The sequence below is a fragment of the Oreochromis aureus genome, linkage group 12 (genome assembly GCF_013358895.1).
Source record: "Oreochromis aureus strain Israel breed Guangdong linkage group 12, ZZ_aureus, whole genome shotgun sequence".
Lineage (NCBI taxonomy): Eukaryota > Metazoa > Chordata > Actinopteri > Cichliformes > Cichlidae > Oreochromis > Oreochromis aureus.
In genome coordinates this window covers 26,720,595-26,742,719 of record NC_052953.1, presented here as the reverse complement: position 1 = coordinate 26,742,719, position 22,125 = coordinate 26,720,595, and the positions used below count along the sequence as shown (strand labels likewise).

The 22,125-nt window shown below is 41.8% G+C and overlaps 3 protein-coding genes across 9 annotated transcripts in view; 2 read left to right on the top strand and 1 right to left on the bottom strand.

The window, feature by feature from the left end:
* Positions 1–6,567, top strand: part of dtx1 (deltex 1, E3 ubiquitin ligase) — a 47,522-nt gene extending 40,955 nt beyond the window's left edge. For all 4 annotated transcript variants that reach the window (XM_039620789.1, XM_031743911.2, XM_039620791.1 and 1 more), the window contains one exon: positions 86–6,567. In XM_039620789.1, coding sequence (XP_039476723.1) covers positions 86–310 — 225 coding nt within the window. In that variant the 3' untranslated portion in view covers positions 311–6,567. The remainder of the gene's footprint in view (positions 1–85) is intronic.
* Positions 6,568–7,444: 877 nt separating this feature from the next.
* The window catches only part of LOC116323570 (rasGAP-activating-like protein 1), a 25,262-nt gene continuing 10,581 nt past the window's right edge, over positions 7,445–22,125 (bottom strand). For 2 of the 4 annotated variants that reach the window (XM_039620720.1, XM_031743927.2), the window contains exons 3-21: positions 21,450–21,563; positions 21,040–21,101; positions 19,774–19,903; positions 19,139–19,220; positions 18,846–18,989; positions 18,588–18,679; positions 17,880–17,997; positions 17,519–17,672; positions 16,201–16,265; positions 14,695–14,807; positions 13,894–14,086; positions 13,636–13,773; positions 12,134–12,278; positions 11,330–11,502; positions 10,351–10,488; positions 9,876–10,011; positions 9,393–9,513; positions 9,144–9,223; positions 7,445–8,981 (exon numbers count right to left, since the gene is read on the bottom strand). In XM_039620720.1, coding sequence (XP_039476654.1) covers positions 8,833–8,981; positions 9,144–9,223; positions 9,393–9,513; positions 9,876–10,011; positions 10,351–10,488; positions 11,330–11,502; positions 12,134–12,278; positions 13,636–13,773; positions 13,894–14,086; positions 14,695–14,807; positions 16,201–16,265; positions 17,519–17,672; positions 17,880–17,997; positions 18,588–18,679; positions 18,846–18,989; positions 19,139–19,220; positions 19,774–19,903; positions 21,040–21,101; positions 21,450–21,499 — 2,283 coding nt within the window. In that variant the 5' untranslated portion in view covers positions 21,500–21,563 and the 3' untranslated portion in view covers positions 7,445–8,832. The remainder of the gene's footprint in view (positions 8,982–9,143; positions 9,224–9,392; positions 9,514–9,875; positions 10,012–10,350; positions 10,489–11,329; positions 11,503–12,133; positions 12,279–13,635; positions 13,774–13,893; positions 14,087–14,694; positions 14,808–16,200; positions 16,266–17,518; positions 17,673–17,879; positions 17,998–18,587; positions 18,680–18,845; positions 18,990–19,138; positions 19,221–19,773; positions 19,904–21,039; positions 21,102–21,449; positions 21,564–22,125) is intronic. The other 2 variants (XM_039620719.1, XM_031743936.2) reach the window with 2 other exon arrangements.
* The window catches only part of dgcr6 (DiGeorge syndrome critical region gene 6), an 11,764-nt gene continuing 6,706 nt past the window's right edge, over positions 17,068–22,125 (top strand). Inside the window, exon 1 of the mRNA XM_031743943.2 lies at positions 17,068–17,152. Coding sequence (XP_031599803.2) covers positions 17,083–17,152 — 70 coding nt within the window. The 5' untranslated portion in view covers positions 17,068–17,082. The remainder of the gene's footprint in view (positions 17,153–22,125) is intronic.

Sequence of the window (22,125 nt, the reverse complement as noted above, 5' to 3'; positions counted from 1 at the left end):
TGCGACGCGGCTCCCAGAAGGAAAGAGCGGGCTTCCTTTTGTGGAAGCGCCGTCACAAACCATCCTCTCGTTTGTGTCTCATCAGGTCCTGAAGCTGCTGATCATGGCCTGGGACCGACGCCTCATCTTCACCATTGGCACATCCAGCACCACGGGCGAATCGGACACCGTGGTGTGGAACGAGATTCATCACAAGACGGAATTTGGCTCTAACCTGACCGGTCACGGCTACCCCGACCCCAACTACTTGGACAACGTCTTGGCAGAGCTGTCGGCCCAGGGGATTGGCGAGGACAATCTAAAGGACTGATGACCAGCAGAACTGGTACACTGAAACAAAACCCCCCCATGCCCCGCCATCTCCCAGAGAGCGGGGACACTGCACGACGGGCAACATGCGGCCGACAACGCTTTACTCCCCACAAACAAAAATATCCTGCAGAAAGGGTGGCTTGGTTCTGATCAAAGTTTTTGGTTTATGTAACCCAGGCAATCTCCCTCCCCCCTGCTGTCTCTAGATCCATGCCTTGAGCAAGTTTTGTCCGTTGGCAAAGTCTCTCAAAGTGTAAAGGAGGCAAAGAGATTCTTGTCTGAATGTTGGGACCTTGAGGTGAAAGGTATTTATCCCTTTTTTCGAGTCAAACTGATGCTGTTCTTTGGCACTCAAAGAAAAATGACATGGGGCTAATAACTGTACACAGGCATATCTGTAAAACGCTGAACTCCAGAATGCATGGCCCCGACTAACGCTGCATAATGAATGTCGAGCAAACACACGCGACAGGGTGAGCTGTCAGCGGATCAGCTGTTGCTTGGTGTTATGAAGATTTAAGAAAATTGCAAAGAAATCCAAATTAACTATTTCCCTCCCCCACAGTTTACTTTTATTCATTACAAAAGTTGGTTGTGCATTTTTGAAAAAGCAGGTCATTTACGGTTAATCTGATATTTTCCACTTCTGATAGGTCAGTGTATTTTATTTTCTACGTATGGAAGTATGTTCTGTAGTGCATGACGTAGATTCCAGAGAGCTTAAGATTTAGAAGATTATTGGTGTTTGGTAACAATTGTGTGTTGTATGGTTAACCTTGTGGACAGTCTGTGAGAGGAGACATAAAATAAGACGAAACAAGCTCCGCTCCAAGGTTTAACTCATTTGTTTAGTTGACACGCTGATGACGATGACCTCTGTGAATAAAAAGGCTGCATTATTATTATTCCTGTTGGAGCGAACCCAGGCGCTGGCACAATCCATCATGCTGACCGTACACAAGGGATGAGCGTGCTATCGCGTGCTAGGAGGCATTAATAAGCTGGCTTAAAGTCCTTGAGGAGAGAAGCTGAACACACAGATGGACGTTCCTCTGTCTTTCAAACACCAACAGCTTTCCCTTAGAGATCCATTTTCGGGGGAGCTCCTCTGCTCGCCTGCAGTCTCTTGTGAGCTTGTTTGCCGTTTGTTGGCGTTGTACTTGGCTCAAGTGCCCGCACAGTGAGCAGCTGAGCCTCGGAAACGAGCAGCATCTCGTTGCCTTCGTGAGCTCACTTTGGAGTCGTTGGGGCGCTTCCCGATGTATCTGTTCACCCCCGCTTTCCGCCTCCTCCTCAGCTGTGGAGCACTCGTTCTACAAACCATGCAAATGTTGGTCGAGTGTGTTGTTGGCTGGGGACTATTTTTTCCTACGCCCCCCCCCACCCCCCTTTAGACTTCGTGCCCACGAGCTAAAGACTTTTCAAAGGTCCTCGGTGGAGATCTTGTGATGTTTATTTACTCTGCGATAAATTATAACCCAGAGCTGCATAATTCTCCATAAATATGTCTGATCAATTTTAATGAGCAGGAGCGTTGGTGTCAGGTTTATTAAGGGGTCACCCAGCAGCGGGCTTGATTTTGGGGTTAATCATAGTCTTCCATAGCACTTTGAGGCAACGTTTTTGTTGATTAAGTCATTTGGTTTTTCGAAAAATGTCTTAAATTGCAACTTAATCTTTTTTTAAGTTGATGTTTATAAACTGGCTTGCGATGCTTTAACTATATATATATGAATATATAAAATATATTTGCAGATGTGATATACCTTTAAATTTAAACTCAATTTGAGTCAATGGTGTAAGTTTAATTTATTTTTATACTCTTCTATATAGAAAATATACAGATTGTCCCACATATCTGTACACAGGCACATGAACATGAATACATAAAATCTGGCAAAAAAATTTGTCAGGATGTCAGGGACTGAACATGTATGACTTGTTATGGACGTCTTATATTGCAAGTAGTGTTAGCGTATTCTGCTGTCATGACCTTAATGTAGACCTTGTGTAGTTGATCCCCGTGGGACACAAATAAATACAGTAAATGTGTCTTTATTATTGGTGGGGCAGCGTTAGTGGCATGAAGATGGCCCGTGTTGGCCTTTTTTTTTACACTTGTCCAGAACGTGGGAACGGATGTTGTCAGCCATTTTTTGTTAAAGCTGAAGGTGAAAACAGCCTGGGTTCAAGATCAAATCACAAAATATTCTTAGGAGTTTGTTTAAGCGGGTGAGGTTTCTCTTAGTTAGTTAGGTGTGAGTCAGAAACACAAGAATACAGAGAGTTCTGTGTCCTTCGTCACTTTAAATTCTTCCCCTCCCTCCTGCAGTGCCATGTCAGTGCTAGTTCAGAACTAGTTTGGCATTATATACTGTTGCGCGGCAGAAAAAGAGGAAATCACAGCCGACAGGATCTGCGGGCTACATCTGCAAATCATCCGTGAATTTCTTGCCGTGGAGCCTCCCGTTGCCACTGACAGCTATTTTGTTGTGCCGAGGCAGTGCCTGCTTTTTGGCTCCAGTACCAGTCCCATTTTATTACGAGGGAAACATGAAAAAGCTTTCTGCATCAAGCGCTAGCACCACATCAGTGGAAAAGTGCTACTTCTAACCCTCGCATCAAAGCACAGCAATGTGGAAAAATACATTTAAATGTCAGTGATGCCTCAGTCGCAGCCACTGTGTTGGTAAAGAGAAATTGCACATGCTTATGTATACCCAGTGTGTTTGTCAGGACTCCATTTACATCTACAATTAAAATAATCACAGCTGTTTGGTTTGTAACTGCAGTCTAAGCCAGATACATGGATTAATTCTAAAAATGCTTTTCATACAAATGACTTGATCTCATATAGATATTAGGAAAGATATTTAATATTTAAATTAAATATAATTTAATATGCACTGCTCAAAAAAATTAAAGTAAAACTGAAAACACATCAGATATCAACGGCAAAAAAGTTAAGCTGGATGTCTACACGGATATGGACTGCATAATGTGTTAGGAATGAAAGGATGCCACATCATTTGAGGGAAATTAAAAATAGTACTCAGGACCCAGTGCACCAGCGTAGGGTCTGACAGGGGGTCCAAGGGATTTCATGCTGATACCTGATGGCAGTCAGGGTGTCGTTGCCTGGCCTGTAGAAGTCAGTGCGTCCCTCCGTGCCTCCTCAGATCATCACTGACACAACACCAAACTGATGATGCTGAACAGTGTTACAGGCACTATGGACCTGCCAGTTCTGGCATTCTATGGCAAATGCCATTTGGGCTCCAAAGTGCTGGGCAGTGAGCATAGGCTCTTGTAGAGGATGGTCTACCATCAGGCCAACCTGATTTCTGATTGTTTGGTGAGAGGCATGCACACCAGTGCTCTGCTGGAGGTCATTTTGCAGCTCTGGGAGTGCTCAACTGTTCTTCCTTGCACAAAGGAGCAGATACGGGTCCTGCTCATGGGTTAAGGACCTTCCACGGCCATGTCCGACTCTCCTAGAGTAACTTCTGGACTCTTGAGCCAGTGATGGGAGACACAGCAAACCTTCTGGCAGTAGCACATATTGATGCACAATCCCAGAGGAGCTGGACTACCTGTGCAACCTCCGCAGGTTAATGTAACCTAGTCAAATGGAAAAGTAGTGAAATAAACTGTCAGAAAAGATGATGTGGGAAAAATGTCCATCTATAAAACTATTGCTGTTTTGTCTCATTATTGCCCCTCTAGTGCAGCTGTTATTAATTTCATTGACACCAAAAAGGTGAAACGTGGTTAACAATAACGACCGCTGCTGCATAACTGATCAGATCAATATCCCAGAAGTTTATCTGACTTGATTCTGTACTCTGAAAAGTGTTCCTTTAACTTTTTTTGAGCAGTATATTTAAGACAGATTACTGACTGGCTTCATAATTCAGTCTCAATTAAACTTCTACTCAAATTTTTTTCTTGAAAAATCTTAATAAACATTGCCCCACATTACCAAAAATTGCATATACATCCATGAACTATCCAAAGTTTCATCTACATATAACATACACCACCAGCCCATTTCAACTGGCAACATCCCTGCTGCAGTGTGGCAACGCCAAAGACACAAACTGGTGTGAGCTGTTTATCCCAAACTTATAAATATATTTTAATATCTTTTGTTATTCTGTTAAATTCCACTTTCACTAGACGAGTAGTGGAGCCTGTGTTGTCTGTGAGCTAGCTTCTCCATTTTTCAAAAAGGACACATTTTTGGCTCTTGCTTCTCAGGCATGAATTTTCTTGAATGCAGCTGTTGTTAACCTTTTTCAAAGAGAGCTCTTCTTCACCCAGGAGTAACAAACAAAAGATTTAAAACCTATCCAAGAAGCCAAAATCACAGGCATAGGTCACAACAATCACTGTAATCACTTTTTTAAAAAAGGTTAAGGCAACTAAATACCACTGGGTTGTGTGCATACAGCAGGATTCCAACAGAAACTGCTGGATTACTTTAAAACAAGGTTTCATTATGCATGTGAATCAGCCTGCTGAAAACTGCTCCCGTGTAAACAAGCTGTCATTGTGTAGCTTTTAGCTACAGTAAGCTCTTAAAACCCAAAGAATGGCAGATGCTACAACTCGCTTGTGATCACTCTGGAGCGTTTAGCAGCTAAAGCGCTCGGACTCTTCATTCATCAGGAGGACAGGATCATGACTCTAAATGAATCGTGAGTGAATCACCGTCCTTAAGACCAAATAAGTCAGCTGTTGCAGATTTAAGTATTAATATCTGTTTAAATGCTTTAAACCTGTATACTTGTTTTCAGGCTCTTTTAGCCACAGCTCTGTGTTTGTGGTATGGTATATGGTAAACAAGCTACTAAGAGTATTTCTGAGTGATTTTTGACCCAGGCACTTAAAACATTCACATTTTTGGCCTATGTCAACTTTTCTCCTTCGCACATTTGTGACACCCTTTATACAATGGGACAGCAAAAGAGAATGCTACCGATCTATCAGGGAACTTTTCCATGTGAAGTGAAATTTCGTTCACTAGAGAAATCCAAATGTTCGCTTCTTCAGCTTTTTCCTTTTCCACGTGTCGGTCTTGTAGTGTGAACGACGCCCGGCCCTTTAGACTTTTCAGGTGTGTACAGATCTATGTGGGAATGACGTATAAATCAAGGTTTTGGTATTTGTCCGGTTAAACAAGAGGGAGGTGGTTTTTATGCAATTTACTATTTTTAAAACCTAATACATGATTTACGTGTAGCAAGAAGAAGGCTGATTGTTTTTGGTTCAAAATGACAATGGATGTTTTCTTTATGGGGCGCCTACCTCTGCGTTTCTAAACAGAGAGGTTGCAATCCAAGGATGTTCACATGCTATGTATTAAAAAAAAAACATATATTTTTGATGTCTTTTTTTTCAATGATTGTCTCTAAAAAGAACTATTACGTAACATTTGCTGTATTGCTCTTCATCCCATGCTATTCCGTTAGAGGTTAGAGGTGGGATCGGGGATGAAGTCACTTTGTCCTAACGTATGACGTATATATGAAGTTGTACTCTCGTAGTGTCCACTGCAAACTGTACTTCTCTATCTAAATGATACCTTACCATTTTTCTGTGGCTATGCTGTACGTTTGTATCCGTCCGTGTGAATGTGTGTGGAAGTGGGAGTCTCGTAGACAAAGCTTAGGTTCATGTCCTTTAAAGATGCAGTAATGTTTCCTAGAGGTGCATGTTAACCAAACAGTGAGCAAGCGTATTGACAGTGCAGAGTTTTTCTTGTTTTTTGCATATGAAAACATGTTAGCTTCTCTAGAAACCCCACCCTGGTTTTCTGGTGATTTAGCACTGTGGTTCTGAAACTTATTCCTATTAGTTAGGGATTTTCCCTTTTTATCTTTTATTTTTTCCCCCCTCTGTATTGGCTTTGATTTACACAAATGAGGAAACGATAGCGTTTTGCTGCTTTCCCCACTCTTTCCACGACATGTAAAACATCTGAAGGTTTTCAATTTAAGTGCCCATTTTAAATGACCTTTCCAAGTCACTGTTTTTGTTGTTTAATCTTAGGCGGCGTCTGCTATTGTTATTTAAAATGGTTCACGGGGACAAACTGAGATAAACTAAAAGCAAGATATACAGAGACATTGATTTAACTATAAAGGGCTTCTTAATCTATTGGTCTTTATTGAATTGTGATGACCTTGTTGCATGTTTGTGTCTTTTGTTGTGGAAAAATAAATGTGCCCTTGACAGGGGTAGCGTGTTTGAGCTTTTGTTACACCGGCTCTCCTTGTCTCCCCACCCCACCCCACCCCACCCGGTGGTGGTGTGTCTTCTTCCTATTTAACACCACCGTTTCCTTCTCCCTGGGTAACTCTGTGCTTTGGAGCTCGTTATATGGATATAAATGAGCCTGGCTGCTGTTCTGGAGTGCAGCAGGAAGAGTTCTCACTGGTAGTAAATTTACTTTATGGTAATTTTCTGCCTCCAGCTTCTGTGGTAAAGAGCTGTGGTGGGCGCATATTAAAGCAGGCCTTGAGATGTCAGGACTGAGGCGATGAGACACACCCCCTTTCAGGTTGTCGTTCTTCCTTCCGTCACTGACCCAGCAGCTCGGGGGCCAGACCCCTGCTAGTATTTGTAAATAAGCCCTACTGGCCTGTCTCCGCTCATCGCTCACCTCTCACGCTTAATGAGGGGGCGAGCAGGGAGACTGCTGCATCATTGCAGGTAGGTCTGCTTTCATTAGCATTTAAATAAGACCGGGAGGTGCACTGCTGGCACGCATATTTTTTTTATGTGGTATAATTTAACATTACATTCAGATTCTTGTTGGATTGTGAATTCTGTGGTTCTGGTGGGTTGATTAAATTTGAACAAAGGAGTAGAGCGGTAACCATGACACTGGGAGCCTGCTCTGGCATCTATCAGATGTGATGGGGTTTCCTGTAATACCAAAAATGAATCAATGTCTGCTTGAAGTCAGATCCTCCTACACTTTAATGCTAACCAGGAGACGGACAGACATAAGCCAGCAAAGCAGATTTTTTGTACCATTCCCTCATTTTATGGAAACCAAGTGAGGATCAATGTAAAGAAAAAAAAAAGTGTCAGTCTCGTTTTTTCTGGGCACAAATTTGACACCTTCTCCTTTGATTTCTCCAGCGGAGTTTATTGAATAATACAATTGTGTTCACAGTAACAACCCACTTGGAACAAACCATTATGATGAATTTGCAAAATAAGGTACAGGCTGGGTTTTTTTTTTCCTTTCTTTTCTTTTTCATAACAAGAGTCCCCATTCAAGAGAACACAATGTTCCACTCATGCCTACTCTCGCTATGACTCGAGTGTCAAATTAATAAAAGAAAAATGTGGAAAGCTGCAAACACCAACACACTCGTAATAACCATCTCAATACAGGATGCTGAATGTAATGTCTGCCATGTGTTTTAGAGTGTTAAGCTTGAGGGTAAGAAGAACGCCTGCTGAGGTCATCTCAGTGATCTCAGATCAGATTTTATTCAACTGAATATTGTTTAATAAATGGACACAGAACACTACTTTCTCTATGAAAAATGATCAAAATTCCCCACATGTATATTTTTTCTTTAAAATTCCTAAAAGCAAATTTGGCATCTCAAACACATGAGCCCAATGCAGTGGCACAAAAATCTCAGAAAATGTAAACTTAGCAAATGGGAGTGTCTCATGATTGTTAATTCCCCTTTTTTTCAAATAAAATGTGTCCATGTATTGATATTCAATAATAACCAGGTAAATATTACCCATCTTAGCAATGGCATTATAAAAATGTGAATTACATCAGAACCCAACATTTACTGGCCGTAGCACCAAACCAAAGCGGATGTTTTGTGTAAAGGGACTGAAGCAACAATTAAAATCTGAATTTTGCTCACTTTACAGGCGGCGTCATACTGTGGAATAACTTATAATGTTATTGTCACTGCTACATTGCGGCCATGGTGATAGTTTGCCTCAATAAAAATACAAAGCATTGATAATAATAACAGCAATATCAAAACACCTTACATTCAGGTACTGTAGGTTACACTAAAACAAGCTTTTTGCATAAAAATGTGTGACTCCGGTCCTGTACAGTATCTCAAAATATAAAAGCTTCTTTTCACATTTCACAACAAGTGGATGTGGGCCATGCAACAGATTGCTTATTATCTACATAAAAAATATCAAGTCAGATCATGCTTCAAAGTCCCTCCCCCCTCCCCCCCACCTCCTTTTTGTCAAGTATCATAATCTTCCCGCGGCGCTCTTGTCGGTGGCACTCGGAGAATCAAAAAGATTAAAGTGGCAGAATTCCCTCTTGCTCTTTACAGCCAGGAGGAAATGTACTAAAAGGCTGGAAGAGGTGGCACCACGCAGCCACTTTTTTCTCCATGACAATCAAGAGAGTGGGTTAGCTGGTTCTCACTTGTGTTGGTACAGGATGCTGCCCTTCCCCACCCCTAACCTGCCTTGATGCATTAAAGGCTCCCAGTCCACATGTGAACTCTAGGGATTCATAATAACACTGGTGGCGTCCTCCTTTTCTCTGCGCTGGAAGGTAGCGTGAGCCTGCTCCAGGTCCTCTATCACCACCAGCAGCCGAGCAGCGATGCCCTGACATGGCTTCATTTGCTGAACGGTGCATTCAGCACCATCTGTGACAGAGACATTTGTAGATAAAAGGATGGTTTTTCTCTAGAATTACTTCCTAGTAAAGTCATACCCACATAGAATATAAGGGGATAATAATAATGATAATACAACAATAAAAGCACTTGAACATGTAACATGATAGAAAAGTTAAAGTTTAGCGTCACCTGGGTGAACGTCCACATTCGTCTTCTTTTCTTTATTGGACGCTGTCTCATCATCATCCGGCATCTCCAGATATTTGTTCCTGCAGTATCAGTCAGAATCATATCACATGATCACACAGTGAAAGTTAAACACTTGACTCATACTAATGTCAAGAAGCAGCACGGCAGTGCTTTACTGTATAGCAACATAGACCTCTAGTGTTCAGGAAAAGAAATGCATACAGGCCGAGGACATTCTCGGGCACCAACCTGAGTTTGTCTTTGCCCTGCAGAAGCTGCTTGTATATCGTCTGAGTCTCCACGTCGGGATCCAGCGGGTCACTCCAGTCACCAAGTGTCACAGCTGAGTGGGTTCTACTGCAGCCTGCAACTGATACACGCTTTTTATTCATCTCTGGCACTCTACACAGTCTGAACTTCACCCCACTAAATGTAAAATATCCTACTGATGATCCATTTAATCCTTTTAATGGATGTTTCTACTAGTTTGTATATAATAGTCAATGGAACAGCCTTAGTAACAATCAAACCTGAAGTGTCGGTGCTGAAAAGAATGCAAAATGTTTAATCCCACATGCAAGGTGGTGAGTAAATACAATATATTTGGAGAGCGCATCAAAAACAGCCAGTCAAACCTTAGTAAAGTAGCAAAGGGGAGGTTGCAAGTGTCCTACAAATGTTATTGTGTTGGACATAACTCAGTGCATCTGGAAGTAATAACAGCAGGATTACCAGCTCGGTCGGCCTGCAGGCAGCAGGTCCACTTGCCACTGCGATGAACCCCCGGGTGAAAAGAGGGCAGCATGCGCTCATTGTAGATGCTGACTTTCCTGATCGCAGACAGCCACTGGTTCAGCTCATTTACATTCTGTTTGGGAAAATTGAAATACGGTGAACCATGAAGTTTAATGTCCAACTGAAAAAAGAAAAATCTGCCATTTGAATGCAATCAGCTGAAAAACCTACAGGGATAAAGCACATCATTGTGACAGAAGTAAAACAATATAGATATTCAAGTAAAACAATATAGATATTCAATTACTTTTTCCTAGAAAAGTTAATAAAAAACTTGTTAAAAATTAAAATCTGCGACTATAGAAAACTGTCAAGGGTTTTGTGTAAAAAAGAAAAAAAAAGAAAAAAAGAAAAGCGACCAACTTAAAAAACTCATGTACTGTCTTTGCAACTGGGTGGTGTACAAACCCACCTTGCACTGGATGTACATGGTGTGCAGCTGTCCGTCGTTGTCCTGGGTGATGACCTGCATTACATTCTGCTGCTGAAAAGCATTTTCATCCACCCTCTCCACAGCGCACACACACTGAATAGGAATTGAAGAGCGCACCTGCAAACCACAGCCCCAATTACGACAGGTATGCACATGATGGCAATGATGTATCATGCCTTGCCTCAGGCATACTACAGTAAGGACTCAGTGAAATAAAGGTGACATCTGATCACTGAGCAAATTAATGAAGAGGTTTCTCATCCTGAAATATTTTGCACTCATTAAGCTACGAGGAACGGTACGGTGCAAGGAGGAAGTGAGGATGAGATCATCGTGGCAGCAAAGGCTACTTTAAAGTGTAAATCAGCCACTTCCAATGGGAGCTCATCTCACTGAGACTGGAGTGCTCCAACATGGAGAAAAGGGGCCAGGACATTGTCTCCAGTCTGATTTGCGATGTTCGTATGAATATCCATAGCCTTCAATTAACCCTCGCCTTTATTCCAGTCACACAAAGCAGAGACTGGCTCAAAGAGAGGCATTTAGCGACGAGGATGTTCTGCTCCCATCAACCCTCTCCCTCTCTCTGACAGTCTCTGGTTAGAAAATGAGAGGAAATCATTATCACGGGTTTAGGCACCACATTGTAATATCAGTAATGATGTTCTCACGAGAAGATCAACACAAATGCATGAAAGCAAAGCAGCGGATGACTAAAATGTTTTCTGTTTGTGCGACACGTGGTGATGAATGCCCTTCATGGGGCACAAATGGGCATATTGTACGTGTATTTTTATCATTACTTTGATTGTTTTTGATTATTTGATCCAGCAGTCGTACATGATTAAAAAGCAACACTTGACAGAGTGGCTGGTTGCCAAAATGAGCAGTAACATAAATACTCACATGATATGCAGTATGTTGGTAGATTATAAAGTTTTGCTGGTACAGTACCCACCTGCCAGTCGGGAGTCTTGGCATAAGACAGCGTCTCACTCGTCAACCAGAAGTAGCGTTTCTTAAATGCAAAGCGGGATAACAGTTGGGGTCCTTCTGCTTTGTGTTTGTGGAGAAACCCCTCTTTGACTGTGACTGAAGCCGTGAACACAGCCCTCTGAGGCACTTCAGACGCTACGCAGAGAAAGCAGAAGACGGACATAAGGGAAAACTGTTTATAATCTGTAGCTAATTGCATATTCGCCCAGATAGACACAAGGTGGTGCTGTGTCAATAAACTATATACATTCATTGCTTTACACTGCACTCTGTTACACATGGCTCCTAAGTCTTGTTCCATCACCCCATGAGGGATAGAGCTTCAAAGAGGAATAACAAGCGTCTGCTTCTGTCCAACAAATTCACCTCGAGAGCATTAAATGTCAAACTGGCCTTTAGGAGAAAAAAGTGGGTGTGATGTGAAGACGGAGGTTGAAACACGATATGTCAGAGGGGGAAGATGTTTCACAACAACAGCCTCACTGACACATGACATTAAGGCAACAGCCAGGACATGTTGGGTAACCCGTGTGGCAGCTTCTCACTTCAGCTCCCTGCCAGCTCATTAACCATGTCATCTCTTTTCCAGACTTCCAGCTAGTTATGAATATTTCACTGCGGGGCTACAGTATTGTTTCACCTATATCAGCTGGGAGCTACTACACTGGCAGGTAGCCTGTGGCTGATTAGCTCAACAGCATGACCTCTGGACTTGGCTTCTTTTGATTACACGTTGTAGTGATGTGTTTGGTGGTTACAGTCTTACCAGTGTCATGATCTATGTCAATTAACTTGTCCAGGAAGTCCTTGACAGAAGCCACACTGCGAAGGATGATGGGATGAAGAGGCGCCATCCACTGTTCTTTTCCGTGGCCCAGCTGAAGTCCCAAGTTCCCAACACTTTGTAGTGCCTGGCAACACAGAGACACGATATCAACTACAAACTCACATCTTCACCATATCAAATCTCCAGAAAATGACAGAAGTGAGGGAGTGACTGCATATCTAAAAGTCGAAGATCAAAAGGGTCCCTGGGGCCAAGCATGCTGCGAGGCCCTTTGTCCAGCCCACACCTGGCCTAGGGCGAGGAGGAAGTCCCCCTCTACATCCTCTCTGATGCTTGGCTTTGAACCACAGACTGGTTGCAGCACACAGAGGTAAAAATAGCCCGTTCCCCGTCTCTGTAGAGGGCCCATGGCAACAGTTCTTCAGCACCATGGACAGCAACCACAGAAGCCACACGTGGGAGTGGAATGAGGTTTTACTGTTCTTCTAACATCTGGATCTAAGATCCCTGCTTTTGATGATATCGAGAAACATCAACTCAAATTTCAGTTATAACCTGCTGACATGCTCATCTGATCTATTTATGGTTAAAATGGAGCAAAATGTGAGAGGGATGTTTTATGGCCATACTCTGTATAGATGGTGAAAAAAACTTCTTTGAGATTTGCTGTGAGTTATGAATTTTAAACGAGTTGCTAACAACAGGTGATCTAGTGGCATTACTGCAGATTATCAGCACCTTTCAAATAATTAACATTTTTATTAGTGTCATAAAAATGAATACAGATTTAGTTCTGGGAGAACAGACTCAATCCCAGCAGATCAGCTGATCTAAATTCCAGCTCACATCAGCTCAGCTGTTTCCCTTTCCGTACATCCTACTGGCAAATCTCATACTCTTTTCAAAATTCTTCAGTCTACCAACTCCATCCCAGCTTCTTCATTTGAAGCTAAGGATGCTACTTCCATGTCATCCTGTCCTCACTGATCCCTGCTCTGTTCCCTAAGGGCATCTTGCTGCTGCCCTCACTGCCTTTAGAATTTCCACGTGAACGTAAGAAAGGATGGTGAGGTCTCAGACCAGAGCAGAGACATAGTGCTAAATATAAATGACTGGAGATGGAATATCAATCTTATTTTGCTGATTCTGGCAGAACTTAAAATAAGGCACACAGACCTACAGTGTTACATAATTACCAAACAAAGTGAAAAAAGCAAGGAGTGGCTCAGCGCTCTCTCTCTGTTGACATTACACAAACACTGTGTGTTTGTGTTACATCGTATTCCTGCTCCATGTTTTATTTGTTTTACATCCACAACATTAAAATCCATCTCCTCACACAGATGGCCTGTTGCATCACACTCAAGGCTTCCAACACTTTACTGTTTATTTTTTGTTTTGTTTTGGGGGGTGCACAAGTCTGAACATGGATAAATTATTCACAGCAGAGTCTATGTGCATGTCTGTGTTCTGAATCATACCTTGGCTAGTAGTAACAGTGTTCTGCTTGTACGCGTGTCAGCATGCTGGTCTCTCAGCTGAAACAGCTTAGGTGTGAGGATTGCAGGAGCAAAAAAACGCAGGAAGAAGAATCCACTGATGGCCAGGTACTTCACATCCTGTAAAAATGAAGACGAGTCACTGAACGGTGACAGGCTGCCTCGGGATAAGCTGCGGGTGAAAGTAACCACAAATACACTGACACGCTTTCCTCTGTGTGTGTTTTGCTTCACACTAACCTCATTCTCAGGCTCGGTAAATTGCTCCTCCACTCTCTTGTGCAGCTGTTTGAAGGCCACTCTCATTACAGGAGGACACTGATCGACTGAGCTCACGATTGATTCGATGATGCTGGTCAAATAGCTCTGCAGCAGCTCCACGCTGCTGTCCCGCACCTCTGCCTCTGACACTGCACCCTTGAATGAAATCCTTCTTCAGAGACAAAGAAAGATGCTGTAAACAAATGAATCCCTGAGATCTGCAGAGTAAACGCAATGCAAACAGCAGCTATGCAAGAGAGGCTTTTATCTGCTCTGTAACACAGTTTATAAAAGGACTGATAACATTTCTGTTCTTCATTATCTCGTTACATATGAGACCATGTGACTACAGAGGAATCCAAACAATGACTGCCATATTGACAATATCTAAACACATAAACTGAGATAATTTAAGGGGACGAAATAAGATAGTAGGTTAGAGCTACTGCACACATGGAGAACGTTAGATCCTGGATCTCCCTCCATGTCAGAGATAGATATCTCAGGGGGCTCATGGCAGTTGCCAAGCAACAGCCATTCCCATTTTACTTTTTTTTCATTTCCTCACATTCATGTCTTTCTCTCAGGGGTGAAGTGTAAAGGAAGTGGGCAGTCTCCTGTGGCAGCTTTTCCATTTTAACACATAATTTGCGAACAGCACGCCTGAGCGTACAACCCACAAATCCCCTCTTGTCATTTGTAGCAGTCCTGCTTTATTATCAGGTCCGAGTATGACTGTGGAATTGTGATCCAACAAGATATGTTTTAGGTCCGATTTACCTTGTGCGGTTCAGGTCGATCTTACACGGGTCAAGTTCAATGTACTTTTTCTCATCAAAGATGCGGTTGATGATGGGCTTCAACACCTCATGCAGATACAGCATGCCAACAGCCTGATAGCAAAACAATATCATATGTTGAAGACATCTGTTAAGGTCACTGTTATGCGTTTCGCTTTTCTTGATCTGTTCCCATGTGTCTTTTGTGTGTCCCTCCCTGTCTGCTTCCTCAGTTTATCTGTTTGTTTTCCATGTCCCGCTTTCCGTTGTTGGTTGTTTTGTTTTGAAGGTTATTTTCTCATGTGGTGTTGTCCCTGGTATGTGTTTAGCTTGTGGTTGTGGTCGAACAGACAACAAATTCCCTCTTATATCTGTTGATGACACTTTCCCTTGATAGGAAATATCCAGAGGGTCAAGGAAAGACGCTAAGAAGAATTCACAAAAAGGAAAACAGGATTGTTGTCCACAGGGAATCTAACTTGCACAAGACTAGTTAAAAATGTAACAAGGTGACAATGTGACAATTTTATATTAAGGGTGTATATATCCTTGTGAAAAATATCACTTGATTACCAAGAACAGCTTTCCAGCACACAGTGAAGTGTTTGTATCAAGAAATGCCACTCATCTCGTCCTGCTGAAGAATTAACCCTTTAACTGGGCTTTTTAGCACCTCTCATGTTAGATGAATTAATAACACTAAATGCTAAGACCAAAAATGAGGACATACGCAATGCAAGCCTTCACTTCAATTAGTTAAATACATATTAAAAACTTTATTTAAAGAGCACTTTTCTAAAATTAGGTTACAAAGCGCTTCATACAATGAGTATCAGTGAAGTGATCACATATATGAAAAATTAAAACCTAGCAGCACATGATGTGTCAGTATTTTGATCATTTGAATTGAGGGGCAGCATTATGTCTTTTCATTTCACAAGGGAATGTAAAAGTCTATCTTTTGCTAAAGGAGGTAATAAGGGAAGCACTGAAGCAGCTTTCCTTAACATTTAAAGAATCTGACTACTTCCTATTATGGATCTAGACACTTCTGGGTCACTGCACTCAGTTGGGAAACTTCCTAAGCAAAATTGGCTCAGTCAGCTTGTCAAGCTAACCACCTCCTGTCCTGCATCTCTCCTTGCCTCTGTCTGTTTCTTGTCCTCTTTTGGATGACCGGTGTTTTTTTACTCCTTTTTCTAGAAATCTTGAAAATTGACACACTTTCTGTTGCACTTAATTTGGATTGATCCTGCCCCACCCAGCAGCCTGTCATGTCGACATACACATCCATACATCCCATTAAAGTTACCTTTGCATTTGTCATGCTACACATGCTACACATGCCGTTTTGTTCTTACACTTGCCAGCTTGCCTTGTTTTATCTAAATCTGCATATTTCAGAGAGTAAATATCAGGCACATCATGCTTTCCCTCAGAGCAGGGAACCGAAAAACTGCAGTAACTATAATGATAATAATAATAATCTTTTTAAAACTTAGCTCACCTTCATGAACTGTTCCATGGCTTTGGAGGCAAGTGAGTTTGATCGAAATAAGGTGTTAGGATCAGCTATTGGAGCAGAAGGAGAAAAAAATAGTATTAGCACAATATCTTACATATGAGTGAAATTAGTGGGCATAAAAAGATTTTCCTTAATCTGAATCAAGTGAAACAAAGCAACAGTTTTCAATTAAAAAATTAAAAAAGGGTAAGAAGCTCAACATCCACCACAACAATTTATTGCTCTTTTCCTGTCATCTATCTACTGCTATGCCTAAAAACACCTTTTATATGATGTATGACAGTGGGAATGGGAGGAAAGGATCACATTACTGCATCCAGTAGCCCTCATCAGGCACTTAATTATACTCGATGAAAAAAAAATCTAAGATTGAAACACTGCTTCCTCAGAGTGGAAGCTTTTCATATAGCCTGTGGAGCATTTGTTTGCTCCACCCTCATTTCACCTTTTTCTCTGGGCTCATTTATACATTTCTTAAGTATCTATGCTTTCTATTTAGTCTGGCGCAAGTCTATCAATCAAGAACAAATAGTCCAGAGTCACAAGTGAGGGCAGACCGACCTTGCCTCAATGTCATGTTAGTCATGCGGTGACACTAAAATATCCATAGTAACGGGACTGGGTTGCTAGGTAAATTATTTGGATGTATGGAGAAGGGCGGGTTTTTCAATGCTGCCCAGCAGGTGTACTGTACGTCTTTGTGCCGTGTGCCTAACTTTAATGTCTGGGTGCTCACACGATGCATTCCTGATCAAGCAGTTACCATTTGGATCATGTGGAGTTGCTATGGAAACTTAGGCACTATGCTTATTAGCAGAAACTACACCAACAGAAACCAAAGACCAGAGCTCAGTGTGAATTATCATGGGGATATGGTGCGGAGGCAAAAACATGACTAATCCAGACCAGAGAACAGCCAAGGGAAGACTGTTGGGTGAGTAAATAATTGGCACTGGGGTAGTAAATATAGTGTTGGGAGGCTTTTACTGCCCACACACATACCATAGCTGCAGTGTTCAGAGACCTCAATGTCAATTCAGCAGCAGCAGCCCTCAGAGGGTCTCTGGAGAGTGGAGCAATAACAGCAAACTGGCATGTCCCAAAGTCTGACTAATATAAATACTGACTAACAGAGATAAACTTAGATCCTACACTGTATATTCAAAGTTCAGCCACAGTTATTACATGTAATTAAGAGCACAAATACACACAAATTCTGAGTAAATTTAGCAAGATGGAGGACATGAAATCAAAACCTTTAAAAACGGTTTAAAGTTTGCACTTTTTCGCTTCGTCTTACTGGTGTGATTGACCTCCCGGGTGTTAAGGTAATCCAGGAAGGGTACCACCAGTCCTTGTCCCAGGTAGATTTTCACCAGAGTCATTGCCACGTCCTGTCTGCTCTCAACTGTGGTCACCTCCTCCAGCATAGTCAGAGCGCTGCTATCCTCCACCTGTTGAGAAGAAGAGAACTCGGGTCACGGGTCAAGAATTTTTGCGCAACTGGGAAGCCGGACAGATGAGGAAAATGAGGTCTAACTGCTGATGAAGGGAAAACACTGGAGTTGAAGAAGTAATGCACACAGCAGTCCTTTGACATGGCGAGTGACTGAGTGGTCAACAAATGAATATCAGCATTGAAGAGGAGCTGTCATGCTGACCTCTGTAGGGGAGATTACCGACTCAACCAGAAGGTCGATGAGAGGCTGATAGTACATGGATGGCAAGATCTGATCCTCCACCAGACGCACCTTGAGACGGAGTGCTCCCAGCTTGCCACTAAAAACAAAGGAAAGTATCAGCTAACAAAATAATGTCTGGGTCTGGTTAGACATTTGCATAAACTCTTTTTTTTTTAATGGAGTCAGCGGTTGATCGGAAGATGCAGTTTAGATAAGAAATAAAGCTTAGAGTACACTCGTAAAAACAACCGCTAAATCATCCTGCCCCTGGCAAGGACATTTTCTAAACACAAGGCTCACCGTGTTTGGGGAAAAATGACGCACCGCTTGGTCACAGTCCTCTCTAAATCAACAGTGGACTGGAGTGTAAAAACCCTTATAAGAGAGTGAGTCATTTCCTAATGAACCTGAGAAATTCCCTTTTACAGTTCACTCAGCCCTCCGCTCACTCTAAAATTATCTCAGGGTGCAGATGCCATCAACGCGCTGGCTATACATCTGTGATTGTGCATTTAAGTGCTCGAAAGAGAGCCAGGAGGAAAATTAAGGCTTCTCTTGGGAACATTTAAGAAAAGATGCGATGATTGCTACGACAATTTCAGTCTTGATGGTTTCCGAAAGGAAATGCCTCTCTCTAAAGATGGATAGTCACCACATTGTACAAACAAGCACACCCATAATCCTCACCCAGCGTCAACCTCATTGTTTCCCAAGGGCATTAAACGAAACCAGCCCTCTAACTGAGGTGTCTTGTGCAAACAAGCAAAAGGGATTTCCACCTGTGGAAAAGAAACAGAAAGCAAGCACACAATATCAGACATGAAGAAGTAAAAGCCTTAATTTTATAGCAAGGAAAACTGTACTCAATTATAAAACCTTTTTTAAGCTACTCATGACCTGAATTTTAATACATATGAAAAATGATTAGCAATATGGGATCCTCACCTTTCCCAGAAAGTCATTCTTGCCCACCATGTCCCAGTCCCAGACCTGTACAGTAACAGTCCCCTCTTCTTCACGCAGCTCCTCTGGATCCAGCTCCAGCTCTAACGTCTCACCCCAGTGAGGAAAGCGGGTCTTCTTGATTATCTAAAAATCCAGCATTAAGAAATGGAAAGAAATCAAAAGATCAGCCTAATCTTTAACATTTAACCTTTAAATGACAAACAGTAAGGCAACCATCAATCAGACTTCAGTGCAACCCACATAACCCACTCATGCATGCAGACAGAGCTCACCGAGGTCTCTGCACTATGGTTGTTGAAAATAACTCTTGTGAAGGGATCAGAGGTTCCAGAAATGTCTCTTGGAGCCAAGTCTCTGCGGGTATCACCACACCAAAGGACAAGAGAAATCATTAATCTGCCAAAATGCTCCACTAACTCTTATTATCTGTTCTGCAAGTTAAATTAGTGTGCTTTAGCGAGGAAAGAAAGCTGAATCTCTACTTCTTACTCGACCTTATTCTTTCAAATTCAATTCACATTCATCAGAGCACGTTTGAATAACACAGTGTCAAGTCCTGATTGACAAGCTCATTAGTGCCCCGCCTGAGAAGGAAAGATTGTAGCCTGGGACACACAGATGGGGCAGTGAGCGGTGCGACAGTGGCGGTGTGACTCAGAAGGGAGTGTGGAGGCCTGCGGGGTGATGGTGATAAGAGTTCAGCTCAAAAAACACTGATATACTGCCAGAGCTCAACTACAAGGAGCTCAGCTACACAAACGTGACCACGTTTGAAGTGATAATACCATGGCTCTATCACACTCTCACATGGCAGCTTCTGAAATGTTCGAGCCACTGTTGTCCGTGGCCATTTTTAAGTGAAATCGCCTTCCTGACATTTTCTCGGCAGCGCAGGATTTCATTTTACCTGGCTTCAATGACTTGACACCGCAGACTGATCTTCTCCGTATCTTTAAGCAGCTCCAGACCCAGATGGATCTCTCCTTGGACTTCTTCATCAGGGTCAACCTTTGTGAGATTTAGCCAGCAGTCTAGCCCTGGCCGTAAAGCACAAAAAGAGATTAATCTCTAAACCATTAAACACTGAGAGGAGCTGAGAGATTAGAACTTTGAAAGTCATATTGAAAAGAAATCATATTCATTTTCCAATTAGCTGTAAAATATCCATTGATGAACTGGCAAATAATTGCTGGACTAATGTACTTTGAATATTATGAGTATTTTTCAGGATCGAACTAACAGTTTGAAGACCTTTATTTAACTTTAGGAAGATATAGCTGCTTATTTTTGTTCTTTCTGACAACTAACTGGTCATTATTCTGTGTTTGATTAAGTACACAAATAAAGCTAATTAGTGCAAAAACATCTACAGTTTGTACAAATACAAGGCAGGAACAGTAAAAAATAAAAAACTAAACAAAAATACCACACAGTCGATGATTGCCTGGACAGCATGCACACTATGTGATGCTGTTAAGATTCTACTTTTGTCTTTCAGAAAATGAAAGAAAAGGTACAATATCAAGGCTGGGCTGTGAGAAAAATCCTGTGAGGGAGTAAAATGACTCAGTACCACAATGCGGCAATGAATCACAGGACTGAGGCCGATGCCAGGTGGCCTTCGGAGGAGAATCATCAATATGCAGCAAACATACCCCGTTAAACTCTTCAAGTAATCTAATAACACTACGACACAAAGACACACGATTTGTCAGCCCCATATGTCTGGCCAAAAGTGCTAGAGTTCATTCCAAAACTGAGCTACTTTTAATCCTGGAATGTTTCTTAAAACTGTGCAACACTTTTCAGTGAATACTCAGGTAATTTTCATTAGAAGCAATTTTCAGTTTCAGAAATTCGTGTTGTCATTTTCTGATGTTCCACTAAATCCCAGGTTTAAATGATTAGCAAACACAGCATTCTCTGCTTTATTTAGTTTTTACATATTGTCCCAAATTTCTGGAAGCTTCCCTTAAATATTGTGACTGATGTGCATAAATGAATTTAAAGGTTTGAGAGAAGCTAAGAAACATTCCCAGCCTAAAAAAAAAAAGCATGTCTCCTCAATCACTTGGACTTTTGAATCCATCACAGGATTCTTTGTGTGTTTAACCTCTGAGCTCTGGTCATGCAGTCATCCAGTTATAGACTAGTGCTGAATGTTTAGCCATGCCTTTAGCTTGAGCTCCAATGGCTTCTTTGGTCAGCGTAATCTTTCCAATAACATCATCGTGCCTGTAGAAAGGGATACAAAAGAGAGAGAGAGACTGTGAGACAGAAGCTACTGAGAATCAGATCAAAGTTTTTGAGTGAAATGATTAGCGCTGGCCATCATGTGAAGAGGAGAAAAAAAACAACCTTTAATCACTCAATCTGGGCGACCATCTGCCTGATAATGTTTGTTTATTCAAAGCTTAGAGTTTTTTCCCAAAACATTAAAAAGCTTTGCATGAGTTTTCCACACAAATATATCAACTCATGGCAAGTTAAGCAAACACAGAGGACTACAAATACACGGCCAGGGTCCAGCAGTTAAGAGTAAATATGGAATAGTTTTGAAAGTGCTTTGGTTGCGGGCATTACCCAATTGTGTCCTCATCCATAACGTGAAAAGAGAGCGAATGAAACCCCATCGGGAGATGCAACGTGTATTCTTCACCCCAGAAAGGATTAAGGTTCTTCCACACTGTGGCCGTCCTGAAAAGAGAAGTTTACCTTGCTTACTATCAGCAGCCCTGGAGCATACACATTATCACATTAATGTGCACAAAAACAGAAACTTGCAAGATTCTTTCTTTGTTTCCATTTATATAGATGTTATTTTTGTGATATGCACTAAATATAAATATTAAAATGGGAGAATCGCCCTCTGCTCAAACTATTCTCAACATAGTCATGTACAGTTGTTGTTAAAGTGTCAGGTATGATAAAAAAGGTTAGAAATCCAACTGTTTCAAAATGATAGCAAGTTATAAGATTCCTGGATTTTAAAAAGGTCATCTAAGGATTCTGTTGAAGCCAAAACAAACACTTAAAATGGTCAGATCTGTGCACCAGTTTAGCTCACAGGGTGCAGCAGCCACAGTTCGACTCTGACCTGAGGCCCTTTGCTGCTCATCTTCCTGCTTTCCTGTCCACTCTTCACTATGCAATCCAATAAAGCCTTGAAAAATCCTGCTTGTTTTTTTTTTAATGGTCAGATTCATAATTTTGTGTGTTTATTCTTATCACTAGTTATGTTTTTGAATCCTGATTTTTG